Genomic DNA, 22408 nt, shown 5'->3' on the forward strand with positions numbered 1-22408 from the left:
GTGAACAAGCAAACTGCTGAGCAGCTCAACCCATGAACTGTGAAATTAGAGGTTTTGAAAGCTGTGAGGAAGAAAGTGGTGTTATATATATGAAACAGGCTGCCTTTAACTTCCTCTGACACCAGTTTGGGTAAGAAGGGCTTTCCAGCTGTAGGATGTTATTCTGTACGCCCAGTAATCACAGACTGTCTAGAAAAATGTCATTCAGTGTTCACCCCAAGTGGCCAAGTCCTTCCATCAACTTCCAGGGCCATCAGTTCTTGCTATCACCAGCTCCTGAAGCCTGGAAAGGGTGTCCCATGGAGATCACACTCTTGCACAACAGCTGGCAGCAGGAGCTCCCAGAGTTAACCTTATTTGTTAGCTACAAGAGGAGTGGATGCTGGTATTACCCCATCAGCATCAACACACCTGCTAGTACACCACAACCCATGACAGACATATATTGTACGTCACACTGTGCACTGGCTTTTTTGAATTAGTTTCTAAGTAACAGCACTATGGACCTCCTTCAATATTTTAGTAATTTTGTCTCCCATTGACAAGAATTAATATACCAGAGTATCACTGAGAACTCAAAAAAAATGGCCCTTCTGGAAGAGCCAGGCTCCAACATTTGAGACAGACTAACACCACTTCTTGTCTGCTTCTACTAGAAAAGCATTGTTAGCCTCAAGCCAAAGCTCAGCCACTCCAAACTTGCCAGCTCCTCCATCAGAATGATTCAGTTCTAAATTGCCACTGTTCCCAAAAAAGCCGCCAACAACTTACATCTTGAAGGTCACAAACAATGTTACACCATGAACTACTCAATATAGCTCCATAACCTAGATGTCTCACCTACGTGACTACAGATCTTTTCACAGAAAGTTACATCCACTAACAACACGTTTTTGTGTCTCCATCAATACTATGAACGGCTTACGTAAAGAAATGTTTTACCATTACTATACATCCAGCATTTTTCAATTCTTCTTATGAAAAGAACACACAACAGGAACTAACTGCTTCACACTAACACCCAGTGTGTGCTGGTGGCTAATCATGGTTTAACCCCAGCCAAAACCATGATAGGACTGACCAGCTCTGTCCTTGGGGTTTTACAGAGAAAGGAATCCTTACAAGCAGTTTATCAACACTTACTGATATCTTTCTAATGACTGGAATTCTGAATAAGGAATTTTAATGCTATAAAATAATAATTAAAGTAACAATTGATAGAAGTTAGGGAAAATAAAAAGCAAAAATAAAGAAATGAAAGTAAAAAAAAAACCAAAGTGGCAAAAGCAAGCAGTAAAGGGGAGAAAAAAAAATACTTAGCTCATATTAGAGATTGCTGAGAGAACTGGACAGCCCAAAGTCAATATCTGTGTGGTGGATTGGTTTTCACTAGCTAGGAAAGGGGTCCAAAAAAATCTGAAAAACTAGGATTGGTTACAGCTGCAAGAGAACAATGAGACTGAGAACAGTAGTTAAAACAAGCTAAAGATGTGAAACTTCTGAAACAGGCAATGTTTAAGCTTTAACAAGTAAGTAAGAAGCAATTTAAAGAAAGCTGTTGGCTTTCCTTAATGATCATGTCTAATTTTTTAAGACACCAAGTCCCATGTGTGTCCAAAGCAACTTGATAGCCGGATGCACCAACACCACAAAAATGGTTATTATTCCCTTTACTCTGATGAAAACAATGTCCCTGGGAGTTTACTGTGGGCAGCTTTCCTTCCACTCCCTCTCTGAGCACAGCAGAAATGTAATTGAGAACTACCACCCTTGGGATTTATGAACTACTACAAGATGCATTTCCTTCTTTGGAATTGAGAGTCTACTCCCATGAACTTACCACTATTAGACATTTCATTGGGAATACCCATCCGGACACTTGCCAGAATCTCCCTGCATTTCTTCAGCCTGGCAATTCCATGAGATAACAAAAATCTGAGATCATCAGAAGACACAGGTACTGCTAAACTACTGCCTGGTGTTTTATCAAGGTTAATTGCTGCTCAGTGCTGCTGAGGAGCTGCGCTGCTCCAAAGGTGACTTCTGAATGCTGCCTGCTTTTTCATCAACACGATTTAAGAAATCCTGCAACACGACTTGCGTAGCTACCCTGGGAACTAATAACAGGTCTGGAAAAACCCAAACACACTGCTCTACTTCTCCCACTCTTCAATTTTCAGTGACAGAAGGGAGTATAAATTGTACTTAATTAAAAAATTGTCAGTTCAGTCCTTGAGTCAGTTAATCATGTTTTTACAATTTCTCCTCATTCTCCCCTCTCTCTGGGAACATACACTTGCAGCACTAATTCTCATCTCCTGGAGAAGGGTGTCTGCTCCCCTTTCTTCCACCTTGCTCCTACAGGAGTGTCACAGCACATGCCACAGTAGAGACAGCCACAATACACAGAGTGTCACCATACAGTATCAGAAAGCTTTAAGCATCCCCATACAGAATAAGACCATACCACTTCAGAAGGCTTTAAGCTTCTACCCTTCTTGTTCTTCAGCTCAAGCTTTTATATTCCTCATTCTGCATGCTTTACACCTGTGTGCCCTCTGTTCCCTCTGGTGGTTGGTCAGCCCCTGTGGCTCATTGCTGTCAGTGCTGCTCACCTGCCTCTCACAGCTGTGCCCATTGGGGATGAGGCTCAGCCCCACCCCAGTGACCACAAACTGTGTGCCTGCATGAGAGCACATCCCGCCTCCCCATCCCACACCCTTCCTCCAGAGTCTCTCAGCTCTCAAACCCTCTCCTTTAGCCAGGCACCAGCCAATGCTTTGGGGGGATCACTCAAGACTTTGTGAGAGATGGGAAAAAAGAAACAAAATGTGGATGTCCCAGCACCAGGTCCATGCAGCCATGATTCCAGCTCTTCAAGGTCAACCCTGGAATTATTGCATTTCCTGTGGGTCTCCTGTGATGCTGTCAGAGAAATGGGTCCCAGCTGCCTATTTCCTAAATTTATACTTACAGAGCTTGCCTTTTGTGTTTGGTTTTAAATATGCTGAAAGACTTTGAAATATCTAAAACTTTGTGATTTCAAATCCCATATTGTCCAAAACAACTTGGTTTATTTTTTCATTTACAAAGCAGACAGAGGAAGTTGAGATAATCCCTCCTTTTTTCCCTACTCTTAAACATGTCCACATTTACTTTCTGACTAGGAATTAACATTTTATGTCTGACCAAACACATTTAGAAAAAATAAGTCTTAATAAATAAGAGAAGAAAAATTTTCAAAGTCAATCTACAACCATCTTCTTTCTTTCCTGCCCCTTTAAAGATCTTTTTAAATATGCAATCAATTTTGAGTTCTAAAACGTAAATTCTCATCTTGAAACTGTTAAAGAAAACACCTTTAAAGCCTAACACAGTCAGTCTGCAGATGGAGGAATACAGAAGACCAACTGCTAATAGGAAAGAAAACTCTGAACCTAAAATTTTATTAACTGTGCAAGCCATAATGAAGCTTTTGAGTTCAGCAATTGATTCTGTTTCAAGATAAAGTGCATCCCTGTAGCCCCACATGTTCATCTTGAAAACAAATGCCAAGCTCAACAACCAAACCTGCCTTTTCCCATCTTTGTAGCATCACAAAAATGTAAGTGGCAAAGCTCTATGTTATCTGAAGCAATTTCAAGACTACATAGGTTCCTCAGACTTCCATTAGGTTTTTTTAATTACATGTAAGGAAAATACACCTTTATACCCTTGTCACATTGAAGTACCCCCCAGTGCATTACTGTCAAATGACCTGATAGAGGTCATTTGCCAAAAAAAGTATTTAATGGTAATCTATAAGTTGACCCCCAAGTAAATAAAAAACTTAGCACACTACTTAAAGAATTCATCCATGTGCAAAACACTAGGAGATTTCAAAACAGCCAAGCAACCATTCTCACGTGGGCAGAGTCAATTTCTCTCAAATGTTTACAAAGAAGTACAATGTAGTAATCAAAGGTTTTACTTAAGGAAGAACTAAAGTCTCCAAACATGATTAAATGAAACAGAAAATCCCACTTGGTTTTAGCTCCTGCTTTACAGAAGGTAATTTCCTGTTTGATCTTGCACTCTTAACTAACATTAGTTTGGCATACTATGCTTTATTTCAAAATTGAGAAAACTTTAAAAACATACATTTTATTGGAGAAACTATACAGTTTAAGGTTTAAAATCAGCTATTAGAAGTCCCCATAGAAGACAAATCTCTTTAAATGCTGACTGAACAAGGGGAAACTCTATAAAGATAAAAAAGCTCTTTGTGAAGTAGAGAAAGAGTGAAAAAATCTTTCAGCAGCTACCAAGACCCCAGTTATTTCCCTTGAGCAGTCTGCCCAGCTGTTTACCTCCCTCTGTGTGGCACAGATAAATACTTATAAAAGTGTCAGCTCTACATTGTCCAGCCAGTCACAAGAACTGCTGGTATAAATAACAACCAGAGTTCCCATCAGAGTTCACACATCACCTTTAAAATACAAAAGGAGGCAATATTTAAACTGAGAAGAAAGAAAACACAAAGTAATGGTACATGTTACCCACATCAAAATGGATGAACAAACACTCATCCTACTGTAGTGAGTGGTGTGTAAGCTGATTTCTGAAACTTTGAACAAAATTGTGTTGCTAAATTACCTTCTCACTTCCCTCACAATAGCAGCATACTGGAAAAAAGAAATTCGCAAACACCACTACAAGACATTATAGAATACAAATAGTTTTCATCTCCAACAAGCATTCAGGTGATATGCGTTTTATTAGCTTCCTCTTCTAAACAATAATAAAATTACGTCTACCACTGTAAGCTATCATTTTTACATACACTAATGTATGTAAAAAACTTATTCAACTCTACAGGTTTAATCAAAGGGATGTTTGAGATATATATTTTTTACTTTTAGGAATGAAGGCATTTTACATGACATGGACAAAGTTTCACTTTGGTATTTTAAATACATAATCCAGCACTTCTCACTGCCACATGTACATCTTACTTCTTGCCAAAAAACAAAAAGTGACTTGACTCATCCACCTACAATATCTCCAGTGAAAAGGAGAACTCCCAAATGGCACAAGAAGAGCAGAGGGGTGGTCAAACTTCCTAGAGGGAGCTATTGGAATAAAACTGATTACATGTTCAACAAGAACCTTCCTATCACAGTAACCCTCAAACATGAACTCTTTGTGAAACACGTCCAGGATAAACTCACAAAAAGACCAGGAATTACCAGAGATTTTCAGTGGACACCGAAGCAGTCTCATGACTAATTACCATAACACCTCTTCAGGGGGGTGCTAGAATATATGCACCAATATTTGAAGGCTCAGGTCCACCACCTTTCTATAGTCTACTATTAATTAAGCTTGCTGTCAGCAATCTCCCGTGAACTAATTTTTAAACATGTTTATCACAACAAAACAAATCCATAACCCTCAAAGTTAGCTGTTATTACCACTGATAAATGAAAGCAATAACACTTTAAAACTCATCACATCAGAGAAACACCCTTCCCCACACATGTTAGCTCAACTCAGATTAAGCCTTCCTAAACACAGTCAGTCAAACAGGATATAGCTCACTTTGACAATCAAACTACTTTTCCCTCGAGAACTCAAGGTTGTGAGACATTCTTCAGTTCCAACTTGCATTTTAAAAATTAAGACTACTATTATGTCCAACATATACTTTATTTTTTTCTACTTTTCATATTTTACGCCTTTGATTTTAAGCCTGGGGAGTGCTGGTAGCACAGTACCATCAATTCATCTTCTCAACAAGACAAGAATGAGCTTTACTCTAACCACACAAAGCCATCATGGGTGCCATTCTGGAAGGCAGTGAGTGCCCTCATCCACCATTGATGTCAGACCACATAATGTTTCAAGTATTGAGGTCTATTGTTCAGTCCATTTCTCCCCCATCTTGTGAGGTCCTGCCATATATTCATTAGAAAAGGCCATACACTACACTACACTGAAATAAAACAAAACCTAAGACCCCCAAGCATTTGCATTTACGGAACTCTTACCATCCACAGCATCATTCAAGCAAGGGCAGAGTACACAGGGCAGCCACACATGCAAGGACTACTTTCCAGACAGAAGTAGCTCTGAAAGGGCTTTGTTTTCTTAAAGAAATTGTATAATTTGTAAGAGTCAGGAAGCCCTTTGAAAGCATTTCTTTATGTAAAATAGGTAGTGACACTGTAAATCCTGAACCCAGTAACAACAGTGGAGAGACCCCACATTTCTGAATCAGTCAACTCGGTCACGCTGGATAAGGATACCTACACATCACTTTAATACAGAATTACCATTTACTCCAATTTTTCATTTAGAAACAGAGCTGCACTTGCAAGACCTTATACACTGTCAACTATTGTAATTTTAAATCTTTGGTTTGTACACATGAAAGTAGGCTGTCACTTGTTTTGGAGGGAGGAGAACAGGGAAAGACCTGTGGATCAAAGCCCAACTTACTTAAGGAGGTGTTTTACACCCAAAATCTTCTCGTCTGGATTTGCAGTTAAATCAATGTTCTAATCTGTTATAACCAATGTTCTTCCTTGTTATAACCGCCAAGAAGAATTACAACAATATAGCCTCAAACAAACACATGGCTATCCAGAGGAAAAGAGTGACGAGATTTACTCCAAGGCACATCTGCTGGAGCCCTGCCCGCCGGCCAACTCCGGCAGAGTGGCTGCACGGGGGAGTTTCGGCTCTGCCCCGCCGAAAAGGGGCTGTGGAACACCACCGGCGTCGGTGCTAGGGGATAAAAGCCCCTCGGGGTTCGGGTTTCCCGAGTCCCCAGCCGACAGCCGACTTAGGGGAACGGCAGCAGCCGCAAGAACCGGGCTAGGCTGGGCTCTCCAAAGGGCAAGGAGCAGCATCCGCGGCACCTCTCGGGGACCAGTACCAGCGCTCCCGCCAGGACAGAAAGCGAAAGGGTCGGAAGCAGAAAACAAGCATCGAGAGCCCAAGAGCAAACACGGGAGAGTTTTATTCTCCACCGGAAAAGGAGGACCCCCGCCCGCTCCCGTCCCACCTTCGGGCGGGGGGCCCGAGGGGCCCGCGCTGCCCCGGCGGGGGTGGGCGGGGGCAGCCGCCGCCTCCTCCCGCTCCCGCCCCGCGCCCCCGGCCCCACTCACCGCCCGTCTCGGCCGCGGCCGGCGTCCCCGCCACGCCGTTCAGGTAGAGGATGGAGAGCAGGTGGGGCTGCGTCTTCTCCAGGGCCACCCGCAGGTCCTGGAAGTGGTCCCGTTCCTTGCCCAGCAGCAGGGCGATGAGCAGCTCGGCCTTCCCGCCGCCCGCCGCCTCCAGGTCGCGCAGGTCGCGGGGGCCGAGGGCGCCGGCGGCCTCCAGCAGCTCCACCACCTTGTCCACCTCGGTCATGGCCTGCGCCAGGCTCTGCCGGCACTGGGCGAGCAGCTCCTTGTGCTTGGGCTCCATGGCCGCTGCAGGGCCGCCGCCGCCGCCGGCCAAACTTCGCCCGCCCCCGGCCCCGCCGCTCCGCCACCGCCGCCCCCGGGGAGGCGCGGGCCGAGGCGGGGCGGGCGCCGCCGGCCGCCCTCCTCCGGCACCCGGCGCCCCCGCAGCGGCCCCCGGCGAAACTTCGTCCGGAGAGGAGGAGCGGAGCCGGGACAGGACCTGGGCCGAGGGCGGTTTTGCCTTCTCTTCTTCCTCCTCCTCCAGCAGGCGGGGGGCGAGCCGCCGTCAGGGGCTGCTGCTCCTTTTCCTCCTCCGTCTGGCTCCCCGCTCGCCTCCTTTCCGCCCCCCCGGGCGGCGAAACAACTTCTCCTCCTCCTCCTGTCGCCTGCCCGCGGGAGGGGACCGCCGGGAGCAGGAGCCGCGGGGAGCGCCGCCGCTTCCCGGCACCCCGCACCCCCGCGGGGCAGTCGGGATAACTTCTCTCCGCCGCTCGCCGCAGCCACACGGCCGGGAGGGGGTGCGGGGAGACGGGCTCAGCTCCAGGCGCCTCCTTTCATCGCCGGGCGCACGCAGCCATATTGGCTACACAAAGCTGCCGCCTGCGCCGAGACGGGGCTGCGGCATCGCATCGCCCGCCCCGCGCCGCCCGCCCGCCGCAGCGGCCGCCGCTCCCCCGGCCCGCTCCGGCCCGGCCCGGCCGCCGCCCGCCCCCGGCCGTCAGTCAGGGGCGCCCCCGGCCCCCGTGCGGCGCCGAGCGGGGCGGGCCGGGGAGGGACCCGCGGCGCGGCCTGCCCGAGGTTCCGCCGCTCCTCCCTCCGGGGCTCCGCCGGGCCAGGACGGGGTGCCCGGGCCGGGTGTCTCGGCGGCGAGACAAAGGCGGCGCTGCCGCGCTGCTGACGGGCCGGGCCGGGGCCGGGCGGGCCGTGCCGCTGCCCACTCCCAAGGCGGGAGCGGCCGCCTGTTGAGGCTGCCGGAGTCGGCACCGGGCGGCAGCTCCAGGCGGCAAGGTTTATTTCGTCCTAAACCGGGAAAAGCTAAACGTCAAAATGTGACAGACTGCTTACGGGCTTTGTCCATTAGAATTTGCAAAAACAAAAGTTTGCAAAGGAGATCTAAACACTAGTAGTAGCGGCTGGCTCATCTGCCTTGTAAATTTCCTCAGCGTTTTATGAATGACCAGAGACCAGGTAATTGACGAATAGTGCACAGATGTGTCCGTAGTCAGCCGTAGCAGGGGGACGCAATTGTTTATCAAAGAAATAGGAGAGTAACAACTTTTTTTGGACTCAGTGAAGTACAAGGGACAGCCTTTGTTGCCTAAAATTTCCTGTTAACACACCCAGTGGGAGAATTCAGGTCCTGAACTGAGTTTCAAGCCACTTTATACAGCTCAGTAGATGATGAATTCTCTCATGTGAAAACATGAGAGAAATGCAATTGTGCTAGGCGTTCTACTTCTGGCAAAGGCAGACAGAGAATAAGAGGAGTTAAGAATAGTTTTCAACCTTAAGTCATTATTTACAACAATACTTGAAAGTATGGGGTGATTTTGAAATAAGTATCTTCACTTTTGGCCTATTCATTTTTATTTTTTGGTCCATTCATTTTTATTTAATGCTCCTGTAAACTAATTTCTAATTTTGCATCCATTTTTTTTTCAACAACTTTCTTTGCTATACAAAATACACAGAGATTACCTTTGTTCTCTAATGACTAATGCTACAAATTCCTGCAAACTATGTTAGTTCTAGTCTATTTGAATTTATAAGAAAATCTGCCTATTTCTCTCTAGTTAAAGTTGGGCAGTTTTGCAGGTCAAGTAATTGCAGAATCCCCAAGTGCTCACTAACCAGAGTGCATTAATTGCTGGCCTCACAGCACGGGTGAGAAGTGAAAGCTGCCTGGTGTCACCCACTCGAGCACACCTCCCTTGGCCAGTGCCACGGCATGGCCCTCTGGGCCTGCCTCAGGACACTGTGCAATGCAAAGCTTTAGGAAGGCACGTGCACGGGGAGACTGAAGAAAGATTGCACAAGTTATTCAAATATGTCCTTTTTTAAAGACTTTCTAATCTCAGCTAATCTCCTTTAACAATATTATTGTACTGTGTATGTGCTTAAACAGTTTCCTGTAAAGGAAAGGAAACATGCCATCAAATTTCATTAAGAGGCATTATGTTAAGAGCCCTGCTCTAGGTCGATGCAGCTGTTCTCTGCTACTTGAAATAATAAAGACAATCCTGAGTTCCCTCCTCTTCCTGACTGGGCACTGAAGAGCACCTTTCACCAGGGGTTGCAGTAACACAGGAATGGCAGCATCCAGGCAGGGCATAACTTGGCTGTTTGAGTCTCATTTCAAAACCTAGAGGGAAGTGGTGGCTCTAGGTACTGCTGCTCCTGCCTCTCCCAGAAGTGTGTCTTAGTCCTTTGCCTTCTCTTCAAAATAAAACATTCATCTTTTCCTCAAGGCTTGCCTACCCCAGCTATTGCCTGCAGATGCACATTGCCTGTTGCCTTTCTCAGGCAGTGCCAGGTAGCAGGTGGATCTCTGTTGTACCAGGTTTCTTTCTTTTTGGAAATGCAGTTTCTACCTTTTTGTCGTATCTGAGTCTCTTGCATTTGTCTTGCAAATGGTAAGTCTGCTCTCAGAAAAATGCAGATAAATTTCTCATTGCACAAATGTCTCTGCCATGGGTCCAGCTGTCAGACCCTTGCCTGTCTAAGAGAGGGACCTTGCTGTTACCTCGGTTACCTAACTCAGTGCAGACCTTCTCTAGCAAGTGCAGGGAAAGTTTTCATAAAACATGGGTATATTTTGAAGACTCAAGTTATGAAATGGAGGCAAATTTATTATGCCAAAAGTTATACAGTGACCCAAATTCAGATCACTACAGTATCCCAGAATGCTGATATTTTCTGATAGGGCACCCTTTAGATTTATCTAGGCTTTAAAACAGGCTTGTTATACTCATTCTAATGGAACTTTTCATTGGACAATAGTCTTCTGTGCAAAATTAGTTGTCACTCCTCAAACATTTCCTTCTCTGCTTGCTTACTGCTGCCCAAGTTGCAGCAGCAGCTCTGCTGCTGTAGGTTTCCTGGTAAATCCCTTCCTCAAAATCCTTAGTTTGAACCAATCACACATTCTAATGGCCAAAACCAGAGGATTTTCTTCAAGATTAGAGGATTTTAAAATTTAGTTTAAATACATGGCAGACATTTCAGTCGCTTTTTGGTATTGGAGCCCTTAGGATACAGGTCTTCAGGCTCCAGTGACAGTTGTGCATCCCAGAAACAGCTTTGTAACAAAAGCCACACATGTAATCATGTGATTCAAACCATCAGATGAAGGTTTAGAGAAAAATATTGAGAAATTTACCATAAGGTAATGGAAGGAAGGTTATGCAATCTCCAAGACAGGCATATGAAAAATACAAGAAACCACCAAGATTAGAGCTCTTTAGGTACAACGTGAACACCACAGAGACTTGGTCATGGGTGTAACACAAAACACTAGCAGCTAAACAGCTCTCAACAGCAGCTTGTTTTTTCATATTAATGTAACTGATAGACAATTAATTAGCACTTGCAGGATAGGAAGGTGCTGTTTTAATGTGCCAGCAGATCAAAGGATCTCATTTAGCCATTAAAAAAACCCCAAACCATAATGTGAGCAGTCTGAGCAGTGCCCAGGGAAAATATTTCACCTGGCAATATCGTATCCAGGAACGGGCTATGCCCATGAATTCTGAGCTGCTCAGAGCTCCTGCTGCAGCTGCAGACTGAGGGAGCTGCTGTTGGACACTCACAGAAGCACAAGGATCATTTATCTTCCTAAAAATGTGTAACTGTGAACTTCAGGAAATGGTTTAGCTCTTTCTTCACTGAACATCCGTGACATACCATATGAGGGAAAGCAGACCAGAGGATTATGTTGCCACTTTTTCCCCTTTTTTTTTGGGTTTTTTTTTTTTTTTTGTAGCCATAAAACCTACTAGTCACTTCATCTTTTACTGCACTAGGCAGTTTTCAGATAGAAATTATTATGGTCTTTTCCCACTCTGGGCAAATGAAAACGAAGATGAGACAGTTATTTGAGTCAGCTTCAACAAGCTTCAACAGAAAGCAAACTCTGTTTGCTGAAGGTTTTAGATTCCCCCCTGGGCTGCTCAAAAAGCAAATAAACTTGTTTTACTTAATCAACTTGTTAAAAGAGAAAGAAAAGTCCTTCCTCAAGGGCAGAATAGCTGGCAGGAAGGGTATTTGTTTGTTTGGGGTGAGGAGGGGGAGAAGAAAATGGTAGGTAAATCGTCTCCTCCTGGAGCTGTGAACACACGCAATCACTTCTGTTTCTCAGACCACTGCTTCCAAAAAGAGGCAGCAAAAGAAAACCAGAAACCCTGTGGTGGCAGTCCTGCAGGGGTGAAAGGATTTCAGCTTTTATAGGGAAGACACTCTGCAAGCAAATCCCCAGTACTCATCTGCTTAGAACAGACTAGGGGCATGATTTAATTTTCTTTGGGAGACTGGGCTGGCTTGTGATGTGGTTAACTTCTATAAGCAAGCAGATGTTAAACAGCTCCTTTGAAAGCTGTTGCTTGCAGCTTGTTATTGGTTCAGTTTCTAGGTCACTTTTCAAGTCAAGGCAAAAGATTATTTATACCAATCATTTGCTTTTACTTCTTTTAGCACTAAGAGGGAGATAAAAGCAAATGGGTGCCCTAAACATCCATGGGCAACTTCTATAAACAAGCCAGGCAAAAACTGGGAGCTTGTAGGAAGAAAACCCAAACTGCAGTTGAAAAAGATAGTCAAATATAATAGTAAAGATTCCAGAGAATGCCTCAGTGCATTTTCACCATCTTCATTGGTTTTGTCAGCAAAGAGTATTTTCAAATGCAATTTCAATCTAAAGGCTCTTGAAGAAGCAAAAGCATTTCCTTATGTTCCATCTCTTAGCTCTAAGAATGACATTTGTACTTTTCACAGCAATAGCTGCCCTGCTCACTGACGTACAAGGGTTTAAGAGTTGAATCCATGTCAAATACAAGGTAAGTTTCCCAGGGACTCCAGGGGCAGTGCTTTGATCATGGCATAACTGAACTCAAACAAAATGGCTCCAGAAAAGTCAATATTCCTCCAAAATTCCAGGGTAGTCCAAGCATCTCTAGTCCAAGCCCAAAGAGCTCCCTGAGGCAATGGAGACAGGTGTGCATGCAAGTGTGATTCTCTCTCTAGATGCTGTGCAACACCTGTCTATGCACACATGCCCAAAGAGCCCATCCCACAGCTCATCTATTTTGTAATGCTTAAGCCAAGGGGATAACAGAGGTGGCAGCCCATTTCTTAAAAAACCCCAGAACCCAGCACATCCACATTTGGGAACAGACCAATACTCACATGGGGTTGAACTGCAAAAGCTCCTCATGTGTGGAAAAAGAGAAACAGGATTGTAGGGAGCTGGAGGGGATTTATTATTATTGCTTCATAATAAATGCTCTAGCATTCTGAATTCACTTGGTCTATGATACAGGAGAAGCATTTCTAGTGTACTTTAATGGATTTTGCAGAGTTTTACAAATACTTGTGAAAGCCAGACAAAGGTAGATGGTCAGAACATTGAAAAATTTGCATCAAATTGTGTGTCATACTCATGCTAAGACTTGAACTGCTACTTGACAGTGACACATGGATTTCTGTTTACAGAAATACCACATAAATTCGATATGCTTCTGATTGGAGAAGAAATTTTTACTTTTAATATTGCAGGATATTCCTTGGGCAGGAGAAGGAAAAGATTTTTGTAGGAGGAAAACAAAACATTGGGATGACAGTGAAATAAAGTCAAAGAGAAACCCTTGTACAACTTGCTGTAGTCAATTTGCTCAGACAAAGCAGACCATGGACCAAGATGAAACCTAAGACTGAAGGGTGGTTAAAATGACAAAAATACTGGACGTAACTGAAATCAGTTCTGCAAACAGTAACAAATGTGAAATGAAGTAACTCCTAAATTACACTCTCATTTGAAAGGCAAAAGTACTCCAGTCTCTGCTTCAGCCTACGTGCCTTGGAGGGATGGGAAAGCCATCAGAGAGTTCCAGAATGAAATAATGTCTTAGCTTGGCACAGTGGCAGCTGCATTACCAGCTTCCACTAGGTTTGATCGTCCAGCCTAAAACAAACTACAGATCTTCAACCTGTCTTGTATTTTTCCCACACATAACACAAATGTAAAAATTAAGCATTCAGCAATTCAAATTAGTTTTTTAAAAAGAAAAATAGCACAAAAATAATTTAGAACTTAAAATTTTATATATACAAAAATTTGTCAAAATTGAACAATGAAAACAACTGCCCAAACAAACAGCAAATGCACACCTCCATACAAAATGGAAAAGAGCATATTCAGCACAGCCCAGAATAAGGAGAAACATTTGAGACAAAGGCCTAAGTGGCATAGAAGCCTTAAAAAGAATTTAGGTTAAAATTATTCTTTTTGAATCAAGTCTGCAGCAATTTAGAGAAGTGTTGTTCAACTGTTTGAAACTTATAAAGATGGATTAACTGGTGGGAGTTTGATGGATAGAAATATTTAATATAATGCATATATCAAAGCTCATCCAGTTTTGCTGAGTTCTCTAATTGGTTTCCAGGGGACTTGGATTAAGCCCCAGTTTGGTAATAAAAAGACTATGCAAAAGAATAACCAAAATAAGAAGTCTCCAGATCTGCTAGGGATATTTCATAAAGCACAAATACACTTCATCAGCAAGGCAAGCCAAATATCATCCTTTTTACCAGGGGCTATTTGTACTCCTAGAATTTTTTTCCCCCTCAACTCGCCTTCAGAGCTGCCACTCTCCCCTTCCAAGATCATTAATGGCAGCCTAGAGCTTCACTGCTTTGCCCTCTCCTTTTCCAGCTCAAGCCAGTGTCTGCCTTGCAGCTGACTGCAACAGCACCAACTATAAACCTTTTTGACTTTCTTTGGAAGATGAAAGAATGAAAAGAACTACACACAGCAGATGGTAATCACATCCTTTAATCCCCACATCCTGTCAAGTAAGTACTCCTTATAACATGTATGTTTTCACAAGCATAGCCCTTCACTCACCTTGATGATTCTCTCATCTGCTCTCACAACCATAATTCTCAGGCAAGACTATTCTAATTTAACAGTCTTTCACAGACTGAATCTAAAGTACAGAGTCTAAAGATTTCCCCAGGTCTTCCTAAGTCTGTAGCAGCAAGAGTTCACTGATTCTGCATTTGCCAGCGACTTCCCAAGCTGCTGTGCTGCTCATCCTTCCCCACATTTATTTTCAACAGAACACATACAAACACATGCAAGGCAGAAGATATTTGTGCCAGCTAAGTAGGAAGGCTGAAGAAGAAAGCAGAAACAGGCTAAAGACAAAAGTAAATGGAGATCTAAAGGCCTGAATACAGTTTTTAGTGCTTATAAAGAGCCACATGAAGCAGGGATGCCTTTCATTTCAAAGTAGAAATATATTACCTTATATAATAAGGTAATTTTTTTTTTCAAAAGTTATTTGACCATAGCTGTAATTTTGATGGCAGTAGATTTCATGTCCAGATGTGCTGAGGAGATGTTTCTTCCTTGAGTGGTTTAATTATCCTCCAGGCAAGTGTTCACAGTAACCTTGCATGGCTGAGCTGAATGCAGCCAGTGGCACAGTATGGTTGACATAGCACTGCTGCAGGGAGGCAGTGTCACCAGCAGTGACAGTCACTACGGGTCCAGAAGGGAGGAATCTGTGGGAGAAACAAGGACAAGGAGACAGAAATAAATGCAAAGGGAACTAGAAAATGCACAGCAGTAGCATTAGTCAGAAGAACTATATATCTTCTGAAAAATAAAAGTTTAAAGAAAGTCTCTGATGTAACTGGAAAATATTTGCATCAGTGGAAAATCTGGAAGAACGGCATATGGGAAAGGGAGCAAGTTACTGTGTGGGCTTGTCAAGGTACCTACAGATACAGCAGATATTTTAGCATCACTGAACTGGAAAAGTGCAGGGATGAGGGCAGAGTAAGGGGTGAGGTGTGTCCTTCCTACCCATGAAAGAGATGCCCTACCCACTGTGCCCTACAGAAATGAGTCACACACTGTCCCTGCCTCAAGCCTGCACCATGGCATGGCCAGAGCCATCCTCATCACTCCAAACACCATCAGCAGTTTCCCATGGGGGTGCTGTCAGTCAACCTGAGCCAAAGAATCCCCTCCCTGTGACACATCAGGATGAATCACACCACACTAATTAATTCCCAGAAACCAATGAACCTGGAATCATAAATCCAGAAAAGTAACTTCAAAGTCTCACAACTAATTCTGGCATTTTCTGGGAATCGTGACGTTTACCAGCACAATTTCATTATTGCTTTTGCATTTCTTGGCAGTTAATTTTCTTTATTTTGCTTCTAAAAATCTATATAATTTAACATATAAAAGAGATGCCCACTGAGAAAACTGTCATATGTATCAAAAGATTAAGCAACTGACCTACACTTTCACAAAAAGGAGAAAAATATGCCTGTGGTGAATAATCCAGGTACCTGCTGCTCTTGCAACAGCTTCATTTCAAGCCAACACTATCTCCACCAGGCAAAACACCTCTGTCATGGAGAAGAACTTGGTATCAAATCTGGAGGGGTACCCCAGCTTTCTGTGGATCCTAAAAGCCACAGTGAGAAAGTGCAGAGGAATGGGTAAAAAAGGACGTGTGGGTGCCTATCTGGTTCTAAAACCAACATTAAAATTAAGACAGCTTGCAATGGGTGTCTGCCACCACAGGGCTATGATCAACAGCAACACAGAATACATAGAAAAGCTTTGCTTCACAGATTTCCTTGAATTACCTGTCTGCTCTTCATATATGTTGTCACCTCTCTTCTAGGAAGAGACACACGAAAGGAACTGATGTAATTCGTAATTGAAAGTAATTGATGTAATTTCTGTCTCTTGTCCCAGTAGCACAACTTACATCTTATTAAAAACACCTCAGCTAAGGATTTTCTAGGAATATTTCTGATCTAACTGCAGGTATTAACACATTTTAAAAGATTCCTATTTGCCTGCTAATTATAGTTACAATTATCCACATGAGCTGTACCAGAACCCATCAGAACAGCAGTTTTTACACTTAACAGTAGCAATCACTGTAGTTCAGCAGCTGTAATTATGCACAGTTGGTTGAAAGAGCTTTATAACTAAACAGATACAATACCTGAAGGATTTAATTCAGGGTTACTGCTCATTATTAACAGTCATCTACAAAATTAGTGATGATTTAACTACCATTTGTCACAGCCACTAAGAGCAATCCCCAGGACAAATGACAAAATCATAGTTCTCAGGAATGAATACATACCTACTCTTTTCCCAGCTATTTCCAATACTTCACAAATCTCCATAAAGAGATTATGAGTATCTGTGTGTCACTTTATCCAGCTGCCATCTCTGTTTCTTCCCCAAGCAGACCTGAATTCCTACTCCATTTCCACACACACTTGCTAATTTATGCAACTCCTGTCTTTTCAGTTTTCTTCCCTCTATTCTCAGCACCTGCAGAAACCACCATTTTTTGTACAACATCAGTCCTATCTACTGTCTTAGGTTCTGAAAGGAGCATGCAATTATTCCTGATCCTGAAGGCTTGGACTCCAGGACAGACCCCTTGGATGAAGAGACACCTTTTACCATCTGATGCACACAGAATAAAGGTGGTGGTTAAAGCAATGCAGTATCAGAGCAGCTCAAGGCCCACAGAACTCCTAAGCACAGCCAGCCAATGCTGGGTTCTCACAAATCCAACAGGAAATAGCAAACTACAGGCACCCTTGTGGCTTTCAGATATTCATGTGGAAGTCATCTTCCAGAAATCTTGCCGGTGGCAGCTGTCTATACTCAAAGATCACCCATTTAATGTTATTTCCAGTCCTAACCATTGGTCTCTTGCATCCATAGCATCACCTTCAAATGTTTTTAATGCAGCCTTGCCTTGGAGTTGTGCAGCAGCTGAAGGATGGGAGACACTCCCGAGGCAGCTGCCAGAACTTCACACTTGAGAGCAGCTCTGGGAGCTGCATTTCAGTGCCTTCTGGAGAGACTGAATGCAGACTGGAACAAGCTCAGCTGCATGGAAAATCCTGCTGCAAAAGACATGTCCCCACTCACTGCAGATTGCTATGCTGTCACTTTACAGGAGTAGCTCATGACACACTTTTGGGAATGATTACAGCCTTTACTGAAGTACTGCTTTTTGGGTGTTTGTTCTTTAAGCCAGATAGACAAGTGATATGAAAGTGAAAATTCTACTAATTAATGAAAAAGCATATGTGGATTCTCTCCCACTTATGAAAATACAGTCCCTTCATCTCCTTCCTTAGGTACATCACCTTAAGAGATAAATGTAACTGTGACAGGGAAAGTTATGTCCTGATATTGCAAAAACCCCATTTTCAATAGAAAAAATAAGCTACCCAATACCTCTTCCCTCAAAAGAAAACGCTGCTCTCTAGTGGAAGATGATAGTATGACCTAATTCCATTAGAATGAATGTTACACAATTCTCATTTTAACAGTCACACGAAATTTGGATTCATTTTCACAAGCACTGAAACACAAAAGCAGCAGGGCTTGTTTGCTTTCTATGACTCTTTTGGATTGGCCTGTGAGATTTTGGTACTCATTTTTCAAGATAAATTTGCTATGCATTTATATCAGAACCATAATCACATCTAAATAACCTGCCAAGAATTGGTGCATTAAAATATTAACATATCTTTTAATTTAGTCCCTTTCAGATTGTCTGCTCTTAGACAATATAACAATAAGCCAATTGCTTTTGATTTTTTGAACATACTGAATTACCAATAGACTTTCCTAGGTCTGAATTCAAAGCTTAGCCAACCACTTCGAAGATAGGTTAGTTACTGGCACAGAATAATTTAGGCAAATATGCAAAAACTATGAAAAACTGTATCCTGTTTGCTATAGGCTTCTAAAGACATTGATGTCTACAGGCACAGTGATACAAAACTGAGGCATTCCTACTGCAGTGATTCCTTCAACTTCTACTGAAACAGTGACAAATGCTCAGACATCAAGGACTCTTTGTCGTGAAACAACCAATTTTTTCTACTTGTAGTTCATTTATAAAACAGAGCATTCATCTACTTTCCTTTGCTTTTTTTCTTTAAGCATAGATAAGCAGAAAAGGGAATAGCTCTCTATACTGAATTTCTTCAAGTTATGGACCAAGGCAGCACAGTTCTGGATTTACTTCCAACTTTCCATAGTCATAACAGAAAACCTATTTAGCACACACAGCTGTTTTCTTCTCTCTCTGCAGATAAGAGATGTGTTTGAAGTAGTTTCCTCATAAACACACCAACAAAGTGCTTCATTTATTAAAAAGGCTAAATTTGTTTTAAAACAGATGGAAGAAATGAAAGCAGGATACAGATATTCAAAATCAAAATTATTTCTTGAAAATTTACACTTAACTAATTTTAATTAGCACATTAATTGGAAAAGAGAAGAAAATGTAAAAATAGTATTTATTTTTAAAAAAATTAAACCCAAACTAAGGCTAAAAATTTTATTCAAAACGCAAATTTTAATACTCCAAAGTTCCATTTCTTGACTGTTACAACTGATGCTCAAAAAAGCTGCTTATGAGTAAAATCCAACTGCTAATTTGTTTACTGACTGTACAGAGAGCTCAAACAATAATTACTAATTCAGAGTGCTCTTGTAAACAATCTATTTTTGGTTGAAACACGCATGAGGCTCAGAGCATGCTCTGAGGACAAGACATAGTGGCTTTATGCAAGATAGGTTTTATATTACTTATTCATTTATGTTATAAACACCTGAGATTTAAGCTTAATAATTCTCTACTGTCTAACTAACTACACAAAGAAATGGAGGTTAGCTCATTCATAAATAAATTATGCAAATAGAATATACCCATAAATAAACACAAGGGATACACATTCTTTGCCTCTTTTTATTGTCATATTTAAGACAATGATAAAAGATGTAATTTTAGTCTTAATTTTACAATATACAAGAGAGTAAACCCAGCATTTAAAGTAGCTCATTTTCCTATATTTACAAAAAACCAAACCAAAAATCCCCCAAAACCAACCAAACCCAAAAATCAAAACCAACCAAATAAAAAACCAACCAATTAAAAAATGGAAAAAGGAAAGATGTGGTTATTTGTTCCAGTACAAACTCCACCCACTTAGACCTTGAAAATAATCTTTATTCACAAAAATGTCAAGCACTATCAGTAGAATTTCCCCTGATAAAACCAAGTACTTAATTCCAGGAAAGGTTTATGGGCTTTTTCCTTATGAAGCCTTTACCCATGTTAAATTTACATCTTGAGAAAGAAACAGACAAATGAGTAAGTGGCAATCTCACTGAGATCACAAAGAAAACTTGAATTTATTCTGAAATTTCTATTGCTAAAACAGAGATAGCAAAATATATGTAACTTTTAGAGCAGATAGTAAATGCACCGCATTCTCCATTTTCACCCTGCCAAAATTTAGGCAAATGTAGATCTTTGCATCACATCGAAAACAGAAAATAATTTCAGAATAGCTGTGTTGATCTTCATATGAGATCTTGTCTGCATGGAGGATGAATTAAAAAACACACAGTGGCACCTGATGACTTAGACCAATAGATTTACAGTCTCTGAATGTAGCCTTACACTTTTGGTGGACATAAAGACAAACTGCACCAAAACTTGTTCATTTTCAAATGCTAGAATACTCAGCAGCCTGCTTTTTCTTCATGAGGGGACAACTTCAACTTTTTCATTTACTTATTTCTCTTCAACATTGACCCATGTCATCAGCACACTGAGTATCCAAACACTGCTGAGACAACACTACTGTACTTTCCCTCCATAGCACCACAATAAATTTAAACATACTACACTGAAATGATTTGAGCTCTATCTTCATTCTGATAACTGCATCAGTGGACTACAGCTAAAAATACTTCCAAATTATTTCATGGCAATGCATAAAAACAGCATCCATTCAGTTTCTACTCTATATAATAAAATCAAAGTAGATTGCTCAATGATCCTGCTCAATTAGGAAACCTTCCCCAAACTAGGACTGCTGTAAGTTACTGATTCCAGCAGTTAAGACAGTTTTTCATATGAAAAACTATCTATAACTTGGAATATTCTTACAACAGTCTTCTCAGAATTTAGTAGCATCCATAAAGTACAGCTTCTTGTAGATATGGTCCCAAAACAGAATCCTGAAGAGGAAAATAATTTACTGGATAATAACCTGGGATAAAGAAAAACTCATTGAAGCTATGAAAAGCAAAGAGAAGGATTTCAAACACTTTGAACTGTGCTCCTGAACTCACGATGAATTAATCACAGACTCAGTTCCAGCCTTCTGAAGTTTCTGTTCTTAAAAGCTGTAGACTGACCTCTGCAGCTCCTGCTGAAAGAACACTTCCAAAAGCATTCTGGGCAAGCTCACAGAACTCTCCTGCAAATCTCATTTGTTTGTTAATAAAATCTGAATATACATTAAATAAATATTGAGTTAATAACAGCTTGTACCCACTGTGGGTAACCGCAAAAGCTAACACTGTCACATGAAAAAGAAAATGTTATCAGGTGAAAACCACTTTAAATTTGTTTCCACTCTCTGGGGCACTCTCTCTTTCAGGGTCAGTACTAACCACAGGTGGTGAACGTTTGGGCAATTCTTTTGATATAACTTCACTTACCAATTCCCTATGAGACACATAGAACCAATAACACACTTTGCATAATTTAAATATGGTTTGCTGACTATTTCTTGGTTTGCTATCTTGTTTTCTGTCCAAGTGCTATGTAACAATGGGAATATGAAATTCATTATGATCAAATATCAGAGGCCTCCTGGGAGGGGTTGATTCTTTGTCTGCTTTGTGTAACAGCTTAAAGAGACCTGTCCCAATATTCATTGGAATTCCCATGATGATGCACTCAGAAACACCTAGGAAAAAACAAAACAAACACAGTGAGCATTTGAACAGTAAGGATTTACAAAACTACTTTCATTTGTCCATTCTGTGTTGTGTTACCTACAAAACAGAATGGGCAAGTGCTTGAACTTCACAAGTGAGGACCAAGGCCTCTTCACTAGACAAAGTTAAATGTCATGGTCATCAGACCAGTATGTTACTTAACAGTGTTAAATTCTACAGGACAAACTCAACCTAACCTAAACATCTTCCCCAGTAATGAAAGCCCTTCAGAAGGTTTATTTTTAGAGAAGACATGTCCCATGCAGTGCTCATAGCAGAAGATGCAAGGCAAGCTTACTCGATGTTCATTCTCTGACTCAGTGCTAAGGCTTCAGTCAAACCTGGCAGGGTTCCCTTGAAACCTCCCCAAGTTCCCAGTGAGAAAGGCACAGAACTACTTGAGCTGTAACACTCCTGGCATTTTCACCACTCAGAAAGTGCTTGTTTTCAAGTGAAAGATTGAGTCTGTCCCAATGATTTTTGATGGTTATAACATTTCCAGTGCAGTGTGCTGACATCTTTATATTCCAGATCTACCAACGTGCATGACTTTTCCAAAGAACGAACGTTCCACACTCAAAGCAAGCTCTCAGATATCAGTGTTTCTCTCTCAGCATGCTGTAATGATCTAAATGACATTTTTGCACATTCTCAGAAGTGTAACTCAATTGTCCTTCACATAAATGTTTAAGAAGGTAACAATAAATAGCTGTACATTTGAATGCAGAAAGGATGCAATAAACTGGCTTAAAATTCTGACTTGATTCACAATTTGAATGTACACAAATGAAGATTCAGAAAATACTGTGCACAGAGCACTGCTTGCAACTGGCTACACTAAGACCATCAAGATATATCTAGTTAACTAGTTAACTTTTGCATAACACATGCA

The 22408-nt window shown here is 41.9% G+C and overlaps 3 protein-coding genes across 8 annotated transcripts in view; 1 reads left to right on the forward strand and 2 right to left on the reverse strand.

Annotated features, from left to right (window-relative positions):
- DLG5 (discs large MAGUK scaffold protein 5) overlaps window positions 1-7538 on the reverse strand; it is a 96290-nt gene extending 88752 nt beyond the window's left edge. For 3 of the 6 annotated variants that reach the window (XM_064716278.1, XM_064716282.1, XM_064716281.1), the window contains exon 1: window positions 7152-7538. In XM_064716278.1, the coding sequence (XP_064572348.1) occupies window positions 7152-7452 (301 nt within the window). In that variant the 5' untranslated portion in view covers window positions 7453-7538. The remainder of the gene's footprint in view (window positions 1-7151) is intronic. The other 3 variants (XM_064716280.1, XM_064716277.1, XM_064716279.1) reach the window with 2 other exon arrangements.
- LOC135449979 (collagen alpha-1(I) chain-like) lies at window positions 7451-8554 on the forward strand. Its single transcript, XM_064717521.1, has one exon. It carries the CDS (start codon window positions 7451-7453, stop codon window positions 8552-8554), a length of 1104 nt encoding a protein of 367 aa, XP_064573591.1.
- A 10894-nt stretch (window positions 8555-19448) lies between these two features.
- Window positions 19449-22408, reverse strand: part of POLR3A (RNA polymerase III subunit A) — a 33114-nt gene continuing 30154 nt past the window's right edge. Inside the window, exon 31 of the mRNA XM_064717561.1 lies at window positions 19449-21485. Within this exon, the coding sequence (XP_064573631.1) occupies window positions 21337-21485 (149 nt within the window). The 3' untranslated portion in view covers window positions 19449-21336. The remainder of the gene's footprint in view (window positions 21486-22408) is intronic.

This window comes from Zonotrichia leucophrys, chromosome 6 (assembly GCF_028769735.1).
Source record: "Zonotrichia leucophrys gambelii isolate GWCS_2022_RI chromosome 6, RI_Zleu_2.0, whole genome shotgun sequence".
Classification (NCBI taxonomy): domain Eukaryota; kingdom Metazoa; phylum Chordata; class Aves; order Passeriformes; family Passerellidae; genus Zonotrichia; species Zonotrichia leucophrys.

Bases quoted from the DNA above. Each gene is read 5' to 3' on its own strand.
- LOC135449979 (XM_064717521.1), top strand. From the start codon at position 7,451: ATGGCCGCTGCAGGGCCGCCGCCGCCGCCGGCCAAACTTCGCCCGCCC.